Source organism: Sarcophilus harrisii, chromosome 6 (assembly GCF_902635505.1).
Source record: "Sarcophilus harrisii chromosome 6, mSarHar1.11, whole genome shotgun sequence".
NCBI lineage: Eukaryota > Metazoa > Chordata > Mammalia > Dasyuromorphia > Dasyuridae > Sarcophilus > Sarcophilus harrisii.
In genome coordinates this window covers 146,588,245-146,609,681 of record NC_045431.1, presented here as the reverse complement: position 1 = coordinate 146,609,681, position 21,437 = coordinate 146,588,245, and the positions used below count along the sequence as shown (strand labels likewise).

Sequence of the window (21,437 nt, the reverse complement as noted above, 5' to 3'; positions counted from 1 at the left end):
ATAGATAAATAGATTAGTCAAGGCTGGTCAAATGTATAGTTATTAGATGACTGGACTCTACATAGAAGGGAGGAGAATAATGTCCAGGAAGCTACATGGTACAGTGGATAGAATTTTGAGTCAAGAAGATCTCAGTTTAATTTCTGCCCCAGACACTTATTAGCTATTATACCCTGAACTTACTCAGATTCTGCATCTGTGGAATAATTAATAACAGTAATCACTGTGCTGGGATGTGAGAAAATTAAGTGAGATAACAGAAAAAGTGCTTTAAAAATCCTAAAATAGTATATATGTATATGGTAACTATAATTAAATACGTTTGAAAGCTAGGAAGGAACCAGGTTGTGGAAAACTATAAAGAGGAATAATTGAAAAAGTTTATAATTTGTCCTTGGGGTAATAGGAAGCCACTAAATTTTATTGACTGAGGAGATGGCATAGTCAAGAGCTGGCCTTTAGGAAAATCACTTTGATGGCTGCATGAAGAAAAAAGTTAGGAGGAACTTGAGACAGGAAATAGGAAGCTAATTAAAGAGTTTAAAAGGATATGAAGTAGGCTAGTAATTGTATAAGAGGAGGAGAAAATATATGAGATATTATGGAGATAGAAATTATAAAATCTGATAACTAACTCGATATTTGACTTGATTAGGAGTAAAGGTTTAAAATGATAGCAAGATTCTGAATTTGGGCCACCAAAAGGATGGTGGTAACTTAATAATAATAGTAATAGGGAGGAATGGACTAAAAGTTCAAAGGGGGGAAGAAAATTAATTTTGTTTTGGACTTGTTAATCTGAAATGCCTGTAGTCCACCAGTTTTAAATAACCCATAGCCAATTGCTTTAAGATGGGAATTTAAAAGAACCATGAATTAGATATATAGATTTGGGAGTCATATGCATAAAAATGATAATTAAATACCTGGGATCCAATATGATCACAAAAGGGGAGAATTTAGAAGAACTAGAAGAGGGACTGCAGGACAGATCTTTTAATTTGCCATTAGGCATCACGATAGCAAATATCCAGCAAAGAAGAGTGAGAAGATGCAGATTGATGGAAAGGAGAAAAAAAGAATATGTCACAACAATCCAAAGAGGAGAAATTAGCCAGGAGGAAATGGTGGTCAGTAGTGACAATTGTTACTAGGAAAAAAGGATTGAGAATAAGCCATTAAAATGAAAAGATCATTAGGCATTAGACATGGTCACACTGCAGGAGAAAGATACTTCAAATATAATTTACAAATAAGATAATTAACTTGTCAAATACACTTGTCAAAAATTACATGGTGGTTCACCTGGGATAAATGCCTTCCAATCTAGTATTCTTTAGACCATACCATAATTCCTTTCAATATTTTTTCACACATATATGGAAGTGAAATAGAATTGACTTTTTGTTTCTTAATCTTCTCTATGTAAAAGATAGTAATTTAATATCCATATGGGGTATCTATTAGCAGAACTCTAGAAAGGTTGACCATTAAAAATGTGACTTTTCTCTACAGAAAGTATGAGGGATGGAATAAAGTCTTTCAGTGGAGATTTTTCCTCTTTCTCAGAACTGTACACGGAGGAGGTAGCTTTGGATAACTGAGTGTGTCATGCTTACATCCCACCAAGGATGAATGCTTTTCATGCATTTCAGATAATAGTGCACTGTTAACACTGTAACTGATTTTGGTAATGCCAGTCAACGACAGGTGGTATGGGTGGTGATGTGGGAGGTGAGGCACAAAGTTGAACTGTGAATTTCGTGACTTTGGGTGGTTGGGGATGTTTGATTTGGTTTTATCTAAATAACTTATATGTTATAAAGAGACTATTTAAAATGTGTGACTAGAGATAATGAGGTCACAAATTTAAAGTTGTAAAGAACCTTAGAAGCTGAGTCCAAACACTTCATTTTTAGGTAAGGAAACTAAAGTCAAGAGGCTTACCTTGCCCACATTCACACTGAACATTAAGTAGCAAAGCCAAGATTTTAACGCAAGTATTTTGATTGTAAATCCAGTGCTTTTTCCACTATGCTGTGTATAAAAGGCATGTTTCTAGAGGGGAAGAAACAGAGGTGGGGGAAAAAAAAGTTGCAAATTCACAGTATTCTTTTGAAAATATGGGGGGAATTTAGTTATGTAGATTGAAAACTTGAATGTTTTCTCATGTAACTAGAGCATCTTTTGACATAACTGTCTTTAGTCAATATTACCTGAGTCATCTTAAATGTCATTTGATTCACTGCCTACATTTTATAGATTTGGAAACTGAGACTCAAAGACAGGCTACTTCACTCTGTCAAAACCATGCAACTAATAAGTGACAGAGCTAAAACAGGATTAGAACCCAGAACCTGGTTGCTATTCTGTTGTTCTTTGTTGAAGGAAAATAAATAGGAAGATGAATTTATATACCTTGACGCACCATTCTTCCATCTCCCCACCAGTATTGTATATTTCATAATGTAGGTGATGTGTTTGTGTTGCTGACCAGTTTCTTTGTTTTCAACTCAAAACTTATAAAGTACTACCATTGTAATGACTCACACCTCTGTATACTTTCATAGGAAAATATGTTTTCTTTTCCTATTTTGTTTAGTTTTTTCCATACTTCCATTTTTCCCAACATTTACTTTTGATGATGTCAGATGCTCAAATGATAAATCAATATAAGAGAACAAGAATATATGTGCTTTTCTCTTCAATGTATCATTCCTTGCGCCACTTATCTCCTCCCCTTTAAACATCAATTTTTTTCTCCTCTTTCTGTATCAACCACAAGCTAATAAAACATAGATGAGACATGAAAGAGGTATTACTTTTCACAAACAGTAGTTAATATGCATGAAAAATATTCCCAAAGATAAAAGGTGAAGCTGCTGTTGTGAACACATAGTATTCAAAAATAGAATTAGTTTTATGTGGAGCAGATGTTAGTGTGATAACAAGGGTAGCTGTAAGCTACATTGCCTTTTTTTTTTTCCATTCCAAACTGTAAAAATATACTTATAAAGATAGGAGATGTTTTTGGTTTTTTGTTTTGTTTTTATAATACATAAATGTATTATTAGGCTAAATGAAATAGTAGACAAAGATATGTTATAATTTCTCTTGTGTTCCATAAGGAAGTGAGAGCTCATAAATGCACATGGGAATTCCACTGTATATGGATCTAGTAGGTAGAGGACAGCTATCCTTCAAGCCTAGTTGTTGGGACTCTCTGGCTACAGGGGCCTCATGAAACTCTAGGCATGTAGCTACGTAGTGATGTGCTAGCTGCATAATCATTGATTCCATTGTCCTCCTTGGTAGGAAGAACTATATCCACCTTGTCCCTCTTCTGACTTTGTAGCAAATAACATGTGACTTTAGGCAGTGATCATGCTGTTTTTCAGTATAGTGTTAGTTGGCCACAAGCTTATTACTATGTGATTCATTTAACTTTTAAAAGCCAATACAATCTCAATAGGCACTAAATCTTGATAAGCACTAAACTTGGTTTAATTCAACAAGCACTGAGTAAAGTTAGGTACTCAATAGGAGCCAGAGATATAAATTTTTAAAAAGTGGGATAATCCTTGCCTTTAAGGAGCTTTTGGATTATTATACTAAATTCTGGGTGTTTCATTTTAAGAAGGACATAGATAACTAGAAAATATCCAGAGATGGAAAATTACCATGATAGGGGCATCAAGAAACTTTATCATAAAAGGAACACTTGAAGAAATTGGGGACCATTATACTAGAAAATAAGGAAAGAGATGACACATGATTTCTGATATTTAGAAGGCCAGCATGTGCATTGGGTATATGGCAAAAGGTGGAAATTTTATATTCCTCCAAAAGACAGAACAGTGGATAGAAGTTACGAGTCAAATATGAAAGATTTCCAATTATGAGACTTGACCAACAATATTGCATTCTCTGGTAGTTAGGGTATTAAAACAGTAATTACTAATTCTACTGGCTGTTAATGCTCTTCTCCCCATGTTATCTATTTTATAAATAGCTGTATTTCCTTGTTTATGAACACAGTAAATCTCCCTTGTATAGGATTTCTTAATGTAGAATAATGGAACCTTAAAAAAAAATTAGGTAATTGTCTTTCAATGTAATTAATTTCCTTTTTAACCTATGTATTTTATTTTATGCAATTAAATCATTATTCTGAGGTGGATTGCTAAGTTTCATCAGATTGTCAGAGGGTTCAGGACAAAAAAAAATTTAAAATCCTCTACTCTAGTATAATGGAAATCCTTAAGAGCAGAGACAGCCTTAACTTTCATTTGTGTTACCACTACTTATAACAAATTTACCTATTGGTTGTTGATTGAATGATTAAGTGATCAATCATCCAGAATATTATAAAAAAGATTTATATATTGAGTAGTAAGTTAGAGTCTTTTACTACTTTTATTAATTTTTTATAACTAAATTTGTTTTTTTATAACAAAAATCTTATCTACTCCAATATTCTATAATCCTATACTTTGATATAAACTGGCTACAGAAACCCAGAGATAGCAAAGCTGGTGGGAGGACAGGGGAGGCTGGCTCTTTTTTCTGCCAAGATCCATAGCTAGTGTCCATTCAGGAGATGAGGGTAGAAACTTTTTCTAGTAAGTATGTACAATAAGAACCAATCACAATGCCTCATATTGTCAGTCAAGGAAACAACTTTATAACTTTTGCTATAAATAGTACATGTTCTGATTGAATAATACAGCTTTTAGAAAGAGATGAAATTGCTAATTCACATATATGGAAAAGTTTTAAGCTTTCTCAAACAATATAATTTATCTAGGAATTTTTTTCCTAGGTATTATATACAAACTAACATTCATGAACTCAAGTTTCATTCAGCTTGTGACATATTTAATGGCATGTATATAAATAGATTTCAGAGTTTTCTTCCTTGTAGTTTGTATTCATATAGGTGGCAAGTATTCATCACATGCCTGGAGTATGCCTATAATTAATGAAAACATCCTTGCCTTGATGTTGTGGAATTTGGACATAACAAATTAATTTCCTGAAACTGCTGGGAGAAAAGATTTGTTATAGTTTTCCTTTTCTTAATTATCTTTTAGCTGCAGTATTGAAGTATGAGAACAATGTTATGAACATCAGACAATTCAACTGCTCTCCTCATCCTTACTGGCTTCCAAATTTCATGGATGTCTTTACTTGGTCCTTGCCATTTGTTGGAGAAAAAGGTAAGTTACAAAGTCACAGCAAAGTGATTAAAGGAACCAACATGAGAAATCACCATCTCTCCCACTCAAGTACACAAAACGGACACAAATGCTCACATTGGCATTTCACTTAGGCACCACATTGACAAAGAGAAAAATGCTGAGCCATTTGTAGCTGAATGCAATCATTGAATTAGAGGGAAGGGGAGGGACAGAAGTAAAAAGAAAGAGGGAAATGTAGAGAATTTTTAATAAAGATATGGATAGTTTTTTTTTTTTTCTTGTAAAGTCCATTTTGGACATTTGTTTTCACTGTCTTTTTTTTTTTTTCTAATCATTTCAGAAAGGTTCAATTAGAAAAAGGAAACTGGGAGCTTTCACAGTTTAATTGTTTTTGTTTTTAATGATGGTAATATCAGTCTTTGTTTTAGTATTCTAGAAGTAGAAAATTAAGACAGATAGTTCCATTAAAATGACAATGAGCACTAAAGCATCACAACCCCCTAGAAAACAGATCTATTCCTCAATATTTCCATCCAAGAAGGAAATTTTAATGTGGATGGCTAACCACCAACTTTTTTTTTAAACAACTTTTACACCACATTAATACATTACTTAACATACCCTTAGCCTTAGCTGTGAGAATTCTGTGCAATCAGTGAGACTTAGGTTGAAATGACACTATACTATAAGAAATGATAAAGGAATGGTTTTAAGAATTATTTGTTACAGTAATTTTGTTTTTCTATTCAGTTAGGGAAAGAAAGTGGGAGGAAGAAAAAATAGATATTTGTTAATATATGCAGTTATTAATAATAACTAATACAGAAGTTCAATAGCCCCACCTTTTCCATGAATTCCTTCAGTGACACTGCTCTCAAGTTGTCATCAGGCCCTCCTTAAAAACATCCAATCAGGGAAATTTATGCCTTCCAAAGTGATATTTAAAAAATATAGTCAGAAGATGATGATCAAGATAATGATTCCATCATACCATGAGAGGAAATCGGGAAAAGCTATAGCATCAGTCTAGAAACAAGAAAACTTTGAGGAATAATTGTGGAAAAGAGAAATTAAGTTTTTCTTGGTCTTTGTAGACAGAATTAGAAGCAATAGATAGAACTTGTGAGCACAAATTTTATTTGGTTTAAGAAAATTTTTCCAATCATTTGATTTGTCTAAAAAGTAGTATTACCATGCAAGGTATCAGACTCCCTCTCAGTGGACACTTTCTAGGAGAGGCAAGATGATTCTTTTTCAGAAATATTTTAGGAGATATTCTTTGTTAGATAAGAGTTGCTAATGTGGTCACTTCTAACTTTGAGGTTTAAAAATCTGAATTGGCATCATATTTTATTTTACATGGTTTTAGTACCTCCCTAATATTATGGTTATAATTTGGTCAACATAAAGTGGAGCCACATAAAGTCCTATGGATTTTCTTATTTTATAAAAAACCATTTTTAAGGAGAAAAACAAATCCCAGATTATTATAATTCTTTATCAATGTAATTACTGAAAAGTTAATTTAAGTTTAGAATAGGAAAAATAAATCAGGTTTCCTTTTTGTTTACTTTCTTAGTGACAGAGATGCTGGTAAATGTGCTTAACATCTGCTCAGATGATGAACTAGGGTCTGAAGAAGATGGATTTGATGGTAAGAGATTAATTACAGCTTTCATTTATAGAGTGTGTCTGGGAGGTGTTTTGGAATTTTGTTGTTCATGAAACTGATTCCTGAAGTATGGAATCTATATAAGTTGTGACATTGTCCTGAGTATGAGAGATATCTGCCAGTTTCTAACACAGTCAATTAAAATATGAGATTTGGAAAGTCCATGAAATTCAATCCCTCTATTATTAAACTCTCAAGAAGATATTTACTAGAAAAAGTAAAAAAATATTTTACTAAGTTTTTCCATCTTACAAATATTTATTATATTTTTATTTATAACTGATATATTAATAAAAAGGTACTATCAGTTGGAGTTGGATAGTTATATCTTACTTTTTTTAAGGAAAAAAAATCTACTTTTGTCAATTAGTAGTTTAGTTGACATTTTGAGATTTAATTTTGAACGTATTTGTAGATTATCTTGGGAAAGGTTATTATTTAAAGGTAAACAACATAAAAAGAATTTTACTTGGATCTCATAAGGCTAAATAATTTGCTTTTGAATCCTGTATTTTGGATCTGTGGTGAAAGCATTCACACTAGGTGGTACAGTGGCTAGAGTGAAGACTGGAGTCAGGAAGAACCGAGTTCAAATTTGATCTCAGACACTTAACATCTCTGTGGCTCATTTTCTTCTTATATAAAGAAGAGAATATTATTCTGGAGAGAATATTATTATAAGTATTTTGCCAATTTGAAGGTGCTGTGTTAAGTGATGAGTTAATTTTTGAAATTTCTATTATTTTTTCACATAATGTTTTTAAATGGTAGATCAATAAATTTGGAAAGCTGCCTTCATTGTAAATAATCAGTTTCTTAATATTCTATTTTTTTTTCTACACAAAACTGTTTTCAAAAGGAAAAAAAAAACACTTCTTCAAAGATAGGGACAATTACAGATGGGGAAAGAATCAACCTCTGGGTATCCAAAAGGTACTTCCTTATTACTTGAGAAATTTTAGGGTATAGACCTGGTATTTCATCAGTTTGTGTATGAGCAACTTGTTTATTGTTTATAGCATTGAAAGTGGGCTTTCTTAACCTTTTTTTTTTATATGTGTGTCCTAAACTCATTACAACAGCATTATTATTAAATGAATACAAAAATGAATGAATAAAATATACAAGAATAAAATATATAGAATGGCAAAGGAAAAGAAGTTGTATTTAAATAATTTCAATTTATTTTAGAAACAAGTTCCTTAGCCCTAATAAGATTCCCTCACTTTAAAGAGAATTCAAGTGATATCTAATTCCTGACCCATTATATATGTTTACTTATTAACAATGTGACTCTCGGCAAATCATTTCACTTCTTTTTGCCTCAGTTTCCTCTGTAAAATGAGGATAATAACAGCATCTACCTTCCAGGGTTGTTGTGAGAATCAAATAAGATAATATTTGTAAAGCACATAGCACAGTACCTGGCAATGCTTAATTAATATTAGTTGTCCTTCTATCAAAATTATAATAATAAAATTATTAATTCTTAGTATTCCTATTGTTTCTGTTTTATAGAAAAGTTGAAATAATTTCTATCTAGGAATTGAATTAAAATAAGGTGTTTTTATTTATTTATTTATTTGGTTATTGTTATTTAATTCCTGAGAAAAAGCAGTCAGTGGTTTCATTCTGATACATGTAAATTTTGAGGTAGAAGAAACCTCCAAAGCATCTAGTACCATCATTTTATAGAAAAATAAACTAAGTTCCCAGGAGAATGTGTGACTTGGCCAATATCAGACAACTAGTTTGTGTCAAATCATAGATCTTCCTAACTTCAAGACTGACCCCTGTCCACTATTCTGCTTTATCTATCACTGGGGAAGAATCTGTTTTATGAGAAAAATCAAAGAGGATTTAACTTTCATAGTGAGCTAAATGTTTGAAGATGAGAATAGCAAGGATGAACAAATTCTTAAGAGAAAGAACAACTAGAGTGAAACTGGCATAGTCTTTTTAAAAAATTTGAAAAATCAAGCAAAAGAGATTCCTTCCGGTCTCTTCTGAATTGTGTGACTTCAAACAATGTGATTTCTCTATAGTCTTTCCTCAAGGACACACAGAAAGAAGCATATCTTTATACCCCAGGTGTGTTGATGTAAAAATGCACACTTATGCATGTAATTGGAATATCCTACTCATGCAGTTTTAAAGTTAAATTGGTTTTACAGTAATTCTGTCCTTTTTCTTCTTTTTATGGCTTTCCGGGATCCCACTCATTCCTATCTCACACACCATAAGTATATTCCAGAAAGAGAGGAATTCAGGAATAAGGGAAATACAGTGACATTGACAAGGGCCACAGGGAGGGAATTTCAATCATTAATTTCTATATAAAAGGAAGGGATTTATTTCTTCATTCTTAAGATATTGCCAGTTTTCATAGTATTCTTTTTTTAATATTTTTATCACTTAAAATATCTAATCCACTCAAATTCTTGTCATCATATAGTAGACTCAGACAACATCAGTCTCTTCTGATATGTTTCTTGATATTCAAAAGTCTTGATCTTTAATTTTTTTTCTTTATGAAGTTAATTTTTTTCATGGTTCAACTAAATTGAGACAAATCACTTAATCTTTGTTTTTGGGAACTTTTATATTGTTACCAATGAATCTCTCTTCAGTATCTATTTATACTTATTCCCTGTTACATATTTGCATTCTTGAGTTTGGAAAATATAAAGGTGTTCTAGTTTCAATTTCTGATTGTTATTGCCAAAATATTTGGAAGAAGGTTTAAATCTAAGTAAATACACCTCTTTTAGCTACTAATCCTCATTAATAATGAGAGTTTGTAAGCGATAAGGGATTTGTAAGTGAATGTAAAGGGGGGAAAAAAAGACTACTAAATATCAAATTAATAGTGAAGCAAAGTATACCTTTTAATCTTTGCCCCAGTGAAGTATTTGATGGCAGAAATCATTTAAAACCTAAAGGCTTTAAATTCTGAGTCACATTTTCAATCATCAGAAATATTCTTAAGTTGAAAAATGACTTTTTTTTTTCTCAAACCCACTAACTTCTTTCAGGTCTTTCCCCCCCCCCCCCTTTTTTTTTTTTTTTAATATGAGCTATTCTGTGGCCAATGTGGCCTGTTTTTGGTGCTCTAGTACTTGGCAGCCCAAGCTTACATGATATACTTTAAAACAACTGAAGCAATGTGATAAAAGTAAAGAAAAAAATGTAATGAAACTAATAAATACCAAAATTTAATATTTCTTGCTGTAGTTTCATCTAAAAAAGAACCCACATTGTAGCCCTGTCACGATCCCATTTGTTTGTTTATTGTCTTTACCTATACTAGTCCATGAATATGTTAACAATTCACCTGGAATCAGAGCAGATTTTTGATCCTGTACAAACTTCTAAATTATAGACACCAGTAAAATGGGTTTCTGTGATCTAATTTCAATTTTTAAATAATTAACACAACTTACCAACAAATCCATGAATTTCTTCCTCTCCCTCCCTCCCTTCCTTTCTTCCTTCCTTCCTTCTTTCCTTCCTTTCTTTTTCCTTCCTTCTCTTCTTCCTTCTTTCTTTCCTTCTTCCTTCCCTTCTCTCCTTCGTTCCTCCATTCCTTCCTTAATTCTCTCTTCTCATCTCTTGGTCTCTCTATTTCTGTTTATATGTCTCTGTCTATCTGTCTGTCTGTCTCTCTCGCTCTCTCTCTTATACTTTTTAGACATGAAATTGAAAGAGATTGTATTAGGTATTATTGGGAATAAATTGGAATTGTGTTAGTCCTTCAGAAGTAGGTGTCAGTACTGCCTAGTCATTTTCTTTGCTACTGCAAATTGCTTTATTTGTTATGACAAATATTTGGCAAACTACTGAATAGCTTTGCTATTTGAACATAACAAAAAATCTAAAATAGTTATTTTTTTCTGCATTATAGTTATCATTTTCTACATTATGAATTATAAACAGCCATACACAAGTTAAGTAAATTAAGGTAGAAAGTTCTCTTTTGTTAGTTAGCATGGTGCCCTGAGAACTAGGAAATGTTAGTTTCTATAATTGATCATTCACATCACCATGCATATCACTTATCATTCCACATTGCTGATTTTCATTACTGAAAGATAATGGTTGCCTAATGATAACTGAAAAATTGAGGGCGAGAGAGAATGGTTATCATTGAGAAATAATTCAATACAACAGAAAAAAAAAGTGAGATGTATCAAATGATAAGAGGTCAAAATGAAGTATAAAAAAGTAAGAAAATATTCAGATTTTCCTGGTGTCATTAATTGGCTAATTGTATCAGATTCAACAACATTTGAGTTAATTTAATAGGATAGTAGCTTTAATTGGTTATTAGTTCAAAAATGTAGCAGCAATGGTTTTCAACTTTAACCAGGGTTTGGTTAAAATGTATCAATAATATTATTGGGACATTTAATTGACCAGAAAAAGTGACATTATGCTGAATTATATAAACTAACAGTATGATATGAAAGAATGTTAAATGATTCTTTCTAACATTTTTAAAGATGTACAAAAGGTTTCTTGTCATATAATTATATGCCCCATTTTTTTCTGTCTGGCAGTAGATGTGAAGAAATTAGAGTACTCAAGAAGGATAGTTAAAAGATGAAACATTGAAACAAAAGGAAAACTTTTTTTTTGATTCTAAAGAATAAAGATTGTTAGCTAAAAAAAATACCAAAATATTTTCCAAAAGTCCCAGTACCATTTTAAATTATGAAAAGTTCCAGTTTTACCAAGGCTTTTGGGATGAACTGTATATGAATCTTCCTTTTTATTTGGCATGTACAACATGAGTTTCTCATATTGGATAAGCATTATAGGAGAGGTGGATAAGAGAAATTTTAATTACAAAAGAAAATGAAAGAAAGCAATTGCATGATTTTAAAACAGACCCAGATTAAGGTTTAAGCCTAGAGTAATTTCTCTTCATGTTAGTCTTTTAAGGCCAAGTAGCAATAAATTATAGTTATGCTCTCCACATCATGCCTTTTCTCATGCCAGTTTTGCTATGTCATAAATTGGCATAAAAAATTAAAATGAGAAATCTGGGGGAGTTTTGCAGAAGCCACAGGTGGCAAAGGCCAGCAGATGACCCAGAAGAAGTATAGAAACTCAGACATGCATAACATATATGGATAGTATTGTATAATATCAATATATTTTATCTCCAATTCAGAATTCTGTTGTGGTACAGAGAGAAGGACAAGAAATTTTGAACAGATTTTTCAAATTGCAAGGGTACCATACTCATAATGTGATATGGAAGGGATAATTGTAGAGTAATTTCAAAGGTATCCCTCCATTTCTTCACTCTTACCCCCTTTTCCACTACCTGAGATATGGGGGAAGGGGAAGATTCAAATTTCAGCCCAATCATTTAAAAATTCACAGATGTAAAGGAAATTGTACCAGGGACATAAATGTCAGTTATGAGGAAGACAGAAACAGATTTCAAATGGTAGAATAGCCATTAAGCAAATAAAATGAATGCAAAACTCATTTTAGTTGATATTGATAAAAATTTTAGTGTGTCTCAAGCTGTAGGAAAAAATGAAGCTTATGAGAATGATGATGGTTTATACCATGCTTTAATAAACGTTTGCCAATATCTCATTTTATCCTCACAACAACCTAGGGAGATAAGCACTATTAAACCATTTTACAGATGAAGAAATTGAGGAAGAAAAGAGGTTAAGTGGCTTACCTATGATTACATCACTAGTATGTGTCTGAGGCTAAATTTGAACTGTGGCCTTCCTGACCCCAGGAAATAAGGTTCACTGTGATGCTTCTGTTGGGAAGAAGTGAAAAAATAAATAAATTGGAAAAGAAATTGTTTGTGAAGAATTTTGTGTATTAGACAAAAGAAAGGTGACTGTCCTGTAGTCATTATAGTTATTGAGGATGAGAGTGATGTAATGTAGAGACTGACTTAGATTTGTCATCAGGGACAGGAAGGAGGAACACAATAGAGTAAAAACCCACTGCAAAGGAAACATATAGGAGTCAATTAAAACCTCACTAAAGATGGTGATTGGAAAGTAGGAACAGCTGGAGATTTATTTGGAATCAAGAGACAAAGAGCCCCCCTTTTTTCTCTTAACCTTCTTTTATAAAATGAGTAACTCACATGAGGTAGTTCCTACATTCCCATATATCTCACAATCCACTGATCCTATTGCATATATGAAAGATTAAAAAATTCTTGAAGCTTCATGCCTTAGAGACTCAGAAAACTAAAGTATCAGTCATGTAACTATTACGATTTTAGGAGTGTGATTATGTTATATTAATCATATATTACATAGTATATGTGTTATATTTAATTTCTGGTAAGGAGCATGCTATTTTTTTCTTTGATGACAAAGGGAATAGGGATACCAGGTGGTTTATCTCATCTTTTTTTTTTTTCTTGGTGAGGTAATTGTTTTTAAGTGACTTGCTCAGGGTAACACAATAAGTATTAAATGTTAAATGTGTGAGGCCAGATTTAAACTTGGGTTCTCCTAACTCCAACATCAGTGCTCTAGACACTCCACCATCCAGCTTCCACAGCTTATCTTCCTCTTGAGCAGATCTAGGGTTCCCACACCCCCAAAAGGTCCATGGATATTTTTCAAGTGATCCATGAACTAGGATGTAAAAAAAAAACTTACAATTTTATTTTCACTAATTTCTAACTGAAAGTAAACATTATCCTGAGATGACAGTCTTTAGGCCAAAAAAAACCTCTGACACAAGAAAAGTTCTAGAGGAAGACAAAATTCAATACTCAGATGTGTTACTAAGAGAACACATTTTTTACTTTCATTAAAAACGTGGTCATTTATGACAATACATTTGATTTGCTCTAGGAAACTAGGAGTTGACTTCTTTTTTGTGAAGCTAGGAGTTACTTTTTTCCATTGGGATTTTCCCTATCTTTTGAAATAGTTGGATTTACATTATATTACATTCTTACTTTTAGAATTGTACATAGAAAAGGATGGAATATATGTTAATAGACCCAGGACTCTTTAGGGGCTATAGAATCTATTTTGAATTATCTTTCAATTTTATCTGATTGGAATTTCTTCATTAACAAAGATCTGGTTATGCATTTGAGGTCATTTTTATGTTTCAAATGAATCTTTAGATCGTATCTCAGTTATTCTATTTGGAAGCTTTTAAATACTCTCTGAATTCTGCCTCAATCAATGATCAATATTAGGCAAAAAGGTTTTTTGTTTTCCTTTTTTAACATTTAAACAGATGAGTCAAAGGGTATGGTGAGCACATCTTCTCTAGTGCATTGTACAGTTCACATATAACATATATAACCTAATAACAGAGGCTTCAGTGATTCTACCATCCAGCACACATCCTGAAAGCCATCATATTTTAATTAGTTACATGTCAGGCCTAACACGTTTGATTGCAGAAATTAAAAACCTTCTAAGTTACTAATTAAAAGGATGCAATGATACAATAGACAACTCGACACAAAAATTCCCTTTTTTGTTTATACATGATGATTTGGCACAAAAACAATTTTTAATAATCTGACATAATTATCACATTTCAAAGCACCTCAAAATTGGAAGACCAAATTAAAATCTTTGTCATTGACATAACCATATATAAATATGCATATGTGGGTATATAACTAGGTATATCAACTCTTTAGTTGACTAATGTCCAAAACTGGCCAGATCCTAACATGAACTATAAATCAACAGCATGAAGTATTGGACAGAAAAATGGATGATCGTTTATTTCATTTTCTGTCATATACTGCTATGTATCTGCACAAATCACTTAACTTTTCAGTGCCCCTGGACAATTAACTAAGATTATAAATTGCAAAATCTATATTGCTAGGAGTTTCCTTATCAGGGACTTTCTATATTAATGAAATCAGAGGTCAAATTCAAAATTCTTTGTGTATCTGAAAATATGTTGGCTAATGTCCAAAATTAGTCAGATACAAGCCTTCATCCTAAACAAAAGTAGTGGAAAACAGGAGGTAAAAATGGGCTTTCAAATTTTGGATTGACTCATTCCAAATTAAATGTCTCATGACTGCCAAGTAGAGTAGAAGATTTAGGGTCTTAAACTTAGCATGGTACTTTGCACAAATAGGAACTTAATAAATGCTTTTAGAAACATTCCATCCTAATTTATTTAGATTTACACAATAATTCTGACAATACAAGATGCATCTCATTGTTCCTTTCTCATTGCAAGAAAATAGAACATTAAGGTTTAAAGGAATTCACAGAAATTATTTATAGCTTTATTAGTTTTTTTCTACCATGTTCATCTATAACCTGCTGTTTATTTTTGTCAAAAGTTAAAAGCAAAGTAGATTTTCATAAATTGCCAGTTCTTTTTTGATTAATATAGGGAAAAGAACCTAGAAAAATACCTCTTCATTATCATGAAGATTTTTTTAAATTTATACTAAAATGTTGAAATCAAGTATAGACTCATCAAGGTTCCCCTGCCTAATGTTTACTTTGTAAGAGGCAGAGTAATGTGGTTTATAGAGAACAAGCCTCGAATCAGTACAACTGGGTTTAAGTTCCATCTCTGACATACTGTGATTGACTGTCTGATCCAAGGCATGTCATCAGTGTTTCCTGGCATCTTTCTAAGACTAAAAGTTGCAGATCCCCATTGTTAGAGGGATTTCCCTTTCTTTAGTGAAATCATAGGTCTGGACCAAAAAGATGGGAGAGAGGAGCTCAGTAGGATCCCCTTTTGCGACAAATCATTGATCCTAAGGTTTCAGTTAGAGATTAGTGAAAATAAAGATATAATGTTTTCCACGTCCATGTTTATGGACCCAATGAAATCATGGACTTGATGTTAAGAAGCCCCAGATTAGTGGAAAGGGAGAAATCACAATTTGTGTCTACCATAGCAGCTTCTACCCATCCATAATTTATAAATATGTGTTAACATAATAGATAAGGTAAAGCCAGCTTAGCTCATAAACAGTGTTAAAGTCCCTGTAGTGAGAATACGTCACATCATCAGCTCTTGGTCTCTCATTTCTATGATTCTGTGACAATTTTTTTAGTTTCCTCCAGGCTTGAAGTTGCCATGGGCAGATCCAACACTTAGTAGCCAGTGAAGAAAGGACCCCAAAACTCTAAAACTCCTTGAAGGAGAAAATCTCCTTCAACTCTGCTTCAGCAAGGGACTCCACCTGAGGGAAACAAGACCAACAGTTACATTCTGTTATCTAGGTGGGGTTAGTTCAGTCCTGAGCAACCTTATTGAATTAAAGAAACTAATTTAATTCTATTCAAATTCCAGCTCAAGCTGAAATCCAAATAGTAATTGAGCCAACTTGGGACTCCACCCACAAACCCCCTTCAGCTTGTAGCCAAAGCTCCTACTATAAAAAAGCCAATCTAAGATCCTCTCTTTGCAGAGGTTTTAAACATGCCATGCTATGCCAAGGAAACCTCTGCTTGCTGGAATAATATTCTCTTCCAGTGTTATCTTCTCTTTACCCTCATCTATTTCCCTAACGAGACTTTATGTCTCTCTGTCAGGATTTCTAACCTTACTTCCCAATCCCTATAATAAACCTCTTTTATCAATCTAGGTTTTCGGGTTTATAAATTCCTTTACAGAGAATCTCTGTGCTACCAGAAGAGGGTTCCCCAAAACTTCCTACCCTTGCACCAAATCCCAAGGGCAGGGGAGCCTAACCTCTCCATTTGGTTCCCTGAACCCCAAACTTGCCACTAGACCTTATCATTTAACTCCCTGACCACCAGAAACCCTAATCTCATTTTGGTTCCCTAAGTCTAGACCTTATCATTTGGTTCCCTATGAAAGGGAACCCCAAAACCTAAACCTCATCATATTTTTGGTTCCCATACTGGGAGTCCCCGAAACTAGACTTCACCTCATCACCAGCACCTTAGCATTTAGTATTAAAACTTTTCAAGAGAGCAATGTGATGTTGAATTAGGGGCAGGAAGGACATCAATGTGAAAAGCTGACCTTTAAAAATTCCCTTGTTCTACCTCATTCCATTTGCCTCTTTATTTTGTTCCACTGTTGAGAATACAGCTCAGGCTTTGAGACTCTCTTTCCACACTAAGAACTTTTAGAATTTAGTATCTAAGGGGAAGTTAGGTGGCATAGGGGATAAAGCACTGGTTCTTGAGTCAGGAAGACCTGAGTTCAAATGAGGCCTCAGATTTTTACTAGCTGTGTTATACTGGACAACTTACTTAATCTCGATTGCTTCCCCACCAAAATAACAATTTAATATTTGAAAGAAATGCGCATCAAGGAATAAGAATCATTGTTTATTAGATAATACAAAGAGTCTATGACTTTATCCCTAAAAATGAAAAAAAAAAATGTTTATTCATTAAAGCCCCCTTTTCAATGGAGGGTAATGTGTAAATTATTTCTTATCCAGAACCTGCAGAAGTGAGCACCTATCGGGATGTTCCTTTATGGGAGAGATCTCATCGAAGATTCCTTGGTCATTAGCTTTTTATTTCAGCTGCCCTTAGTTGGACTACTCTCTTCAGCACATACAATTGTCTTCTACTTAGCTTTTGTCCTAAAGAAAGCAGAAAGAGTTCCAAGAATCTTGAATATGAAAAAACAACAGCTAGTAAAACTCTTCCAAATGCGTGCATTTTGCTTGGACTTTATGTTGAATTATGACCTGCAAGTACTTGCAATGAAATAAAAATACTGAGAACAAAAAAGATCTAATGACTTTCTGACAGTATTGAAAATCTAGGACAGGAAGCACTATGTATATTAGGAGTAATACCTTTGCACTTTATTTTATTCTGCTACCTTTCAACTATTGTCATTTAAATTCAGACATTAATACTGAGAAATTCCATTCCTATATTTTGTTAGATGCTGTTAAAATGACTTGAAGGAAAAGTAATGGTAACTTAAAGGTTAGTTTTTCCAGGAAAATAATTCTTAACTGAAGACTTCTCTTATTCTATATGTGGTCAAATCATTTAGTTTTTAGTATTACAAAAGAGGATAATAGGATACTTACCTACTTTGTAGGAAACATTGAGAAACTTACTAAGAGGCAGCTGTCCTTTCTGGAAAGGATTGTATATCATGTGAAGATAGTCGGGGAGGGAAGGGGGGGCAAAGTGAGTAACATTATATTCTGTTAACATAGCATGCAATACATTCTGGCTGAAAATTTTTGAAAGGGTAGAATGGATAAGACCACACAATGTCAGTTTTTTTGTTTTTTTGTTTTTTTTTGTGAGCAGCAAGACCCCTGGCTTGAAATAAAAAGTCCTACATGCCTCATTTCCATCCTAATCTTTCCCTTCTTTCTTTTCCCTATATAACTTCATTTTGAATGCTCCTTCAATTGACTTTTTCTTTTACTTTGTCCTTTACCATAAAATTTACATTGTGTATCCCTTGCCATATGTTTTTCATTCTCCTAATTTTATTCTCTTCTCTTCCTAATTAATGAGACATTTATCTGTATCTGAATTTTAAAAATTCATCCACTTACCAATTTCAACCAGTATGGGCAATGTTAGCTAGCAAAAGCAAGCAACTTAAAGATCATGCACCTGATCTCCATTGTCATCACTTGTGAGTGCCTTGGTTTACTCATTGGTCTGGAGTGGTACCAACAACTTACTTAATCACTTTACAATTCTTTGATTAAAATGTACTTTGTGAATGCCAAGTGTAATGATGAATTTTCTGCTTCCACATGAAAACCCAATGCATTGGAGTTCAAACTAACAATAGGAAAACATGAAGTAATAGGAAAGACATCCAATGAAGCCAAAGTAAAGAAATCACCTGGCCTCTAGCCATTTAGACAAATGACCTTTGGATAATTCTCTGTGATTTGTGCTTTTAATGATAGTTAAAGATTCTTAAACACACACAAAAATATTTAATGCAGATTATTAAGACCTGAGACCATTTTAGTGTTTTCTTTTTCTTTTTCTTTTTTTTTTTTAATTTAATAGCCTTTTATTTACAGGTTATATGCATGGGTAATTTTACAGCATTAACAATTGCCAAACCTCTTGTTCCAATTTTTCACCTCTTACCCCCCACCCTCTCCCCCAGATGGCAAGATGACCAGTAGATGTTAAATATATTAAAATATAAATTAGATACACAATAAGTATACATGACCAAACCGTTATTTTGCTGTACAAAAAGAATCAGACTCTGAAATATTGTACAATTAGCTTGTGAAGGAAATCAAAAATGCAGGTGGGCATAAATATAAGGATTGGGAATTCAATGTAATGGTTTTTAGTCATCTCCCAGAGTTCTTTCTCTGGGCGTAGCTGGTTCAGTTCATTACTGCTCCATTGGAAAGGATTTGGTTGATCTCATTGCTGAGGATGGCCAGGTCCATCAGAACTGGTCATCATATAGTATTGTTGTTGAAGTATATAATGATCTCTTGGTCCTGCTCATTTCACTCAGCATCAGTTCATGTAAGTCTCTCCAGGGCTTTCTGAAATCATCCTGTTGGTCATTTCTTACGGAACAATAATATTCCATAATATTCATATGCCACAATTTATTCAGCCATTCTCCAACTGATGGGCATCCATTCAGTTTCCAGTTTCTAGCCACTACAAAAAGGGCTGCCACAAACATTCGTGCATATACAGGTCCCTTTCCCTTCTTTATAATCTCTTTGGGATATAAGCCCAGTAGTAACTTAGTGCTTACTTTCTATGATTATTGGAGAAGCAGTTGAAATCTTATTTTGTCTACTGCATACAAAGACATGAAACTTGGAGTGGTCATCCCAAGACCTTACTTACTTACTTACACTCTGTGGTTTACCCCATTAGAAATAACTGAGGGTTATGAACTCATCCCTAGAAATAAATATAGGAACACAATCTTAAACTGTAATCATAAGCTTCAGGGAGAGAAGAAATGATGTGCTTCTGCTTCAATTTGTAATCAAAGCTCATAAAATCTATAAAAAGTAAAATCTATACAAAGTAAAATCTGTGGATCTGTCTCCTTTTGGTTTGGGATTATAAAGTTTAAGAGGGACATACATAGCTGTCATTGTAAGTTCTGCATATATTATTAAATACATTATGCAAGTTTAAGAATTGTTCATTGGTTATTGAATAAGCAAACCATGAGGAGGGAGGGTGAACAACTGTATAATCTGTAGTAATAATAATAAACAGTGAAAATGAAAATTAAATCACTTTATACTTTTATAGTTACATTCTGTATGTACAAAATGATGAATTTGTTTAACTAATGCCTGACTTCCTCATGTGAACGGCAGTGATAGAATCTACAATGTCTGATGTTCTGAAGTTTGGGGGTTTTGGTTTGCTGGGAAACAAGTCTGAATGTGTGCTTTAATCAGTGTGGGAAATTCCTATTATGAAACCTTTGTCTACCAAAGCAGCATTGTCGTCTCATTGTAAGCATAATAGGGAAATCCTCAACTTAGCTCTACTGGAGCATCTTCCAGCGAGCTGAGCATGAGTTCTTTTTGTCTGGGGATAAATATAAGCTTTTCTCTGTTCTGAAGGATTATTCAATTACTTTTTAGTCCCTGTGCCTGGGAGGGTTGTGTCAGAGAGTTGCCTGGGTTACCAAGGGTTTAAGTGACATGCCTATGGTCACATAGCTAATATGTATTAGAGATAAGACTTAGACCGGGGCATTCCTATCCTTACCACTGGTCTTTCAGTCACTATATGACAGAAAATTTCTAGCTTAGTCCTTCTGCCTTTTAAGTCTGAATAATCTGAAAATCTAGAAGAGAATACTATAAATAAAGGCAAATGATTCAGGAACATTATGTTTTCAGAACATTGTGTGTTAAAGGGTACACAGTATCACAGGTTTATTTACTCTTAGGGTTTCATTCTGGGTCTATATGAACTTGATCTTACTGCTTTTTATAAGTGGATCTCCTACAAGTCTGACTGTGATTCACCTTGAAAGCTTATGTGGACAGTTGCCCAACCACCTGTTTTTGCAATGCCTCTATTTCTACTCTTCTTGGGAGACCATGAAGACATGGCCTATAGTTAGCAGCAGAGACAACCTCTTTCCCATTTACTATGGAGGGGTGAGAAGGGATTGTGGGGCAGGGGAGGAATTGGGGAATATGGAATGAGGGTTTTAAAAATGGACATATGGGGACTGATCACTGGAAAAGTTATCTATTATATGAACTATAAGCTACTTATTTGAGAAAATTACTTCTTATCTCTTGTGTGTTATGATTTCCATTAATTAGATAAATAATCACAATTAGATAAATGTCACTGACTCTTAAACTTTATGTTTTAAAACACAGGAGCCACAGCTGCAGCCCGGAAGGAGGTTATCAGGAACAAGATCCGAGCAATAGGCAAGATGGCGAGAGTATTCTCAGTTCTGAGGTGGGACCATTTACTCTCACTCACTTTTTTTCTTATTAGGTTTATATATTTAATTTTCAACCATTTTGAGCCTGACAATCCTTCTTGAAGATTAAAATAATAATAATAATGATGATGGTAATCCCAAATGATAGTAGTAGTAGATGTTAG

General features: G+C 33.3%; 1 protein-coding gene across 2 annotated transcripts in view; it reads left to right on the top strand.

Annotated features, from left to right (window-relative positions):
- PPP3CA (protein phosphatase 3 catalytic subunit alpha) overlaps window positions 1-21,437 on the top strand; it is a 359,353-nt gene that overhangs the window by 324,795 nt on the left and 13,121 nt on the right. For both annotated transcript variants that reach the window (XM_031941911.1, XM_031941910.1), the window contains exons 9-11: window positions 5,094-5,219; window positions 6,781-6,855; window positions 21,203-21,287. In XM_031941911.1, the coding sequence (XP_031797771.1) occupies window positions 5,094-5,219; window positions 6,781-6,855; window positions 21,203-21,287 (286 nt within the window). The remainder of the gene's footprint in view (window positions 1-5,093; window positions 5,220-6,780; window positions 6,856-21,202; window positions 21,288-21,437) is intronic.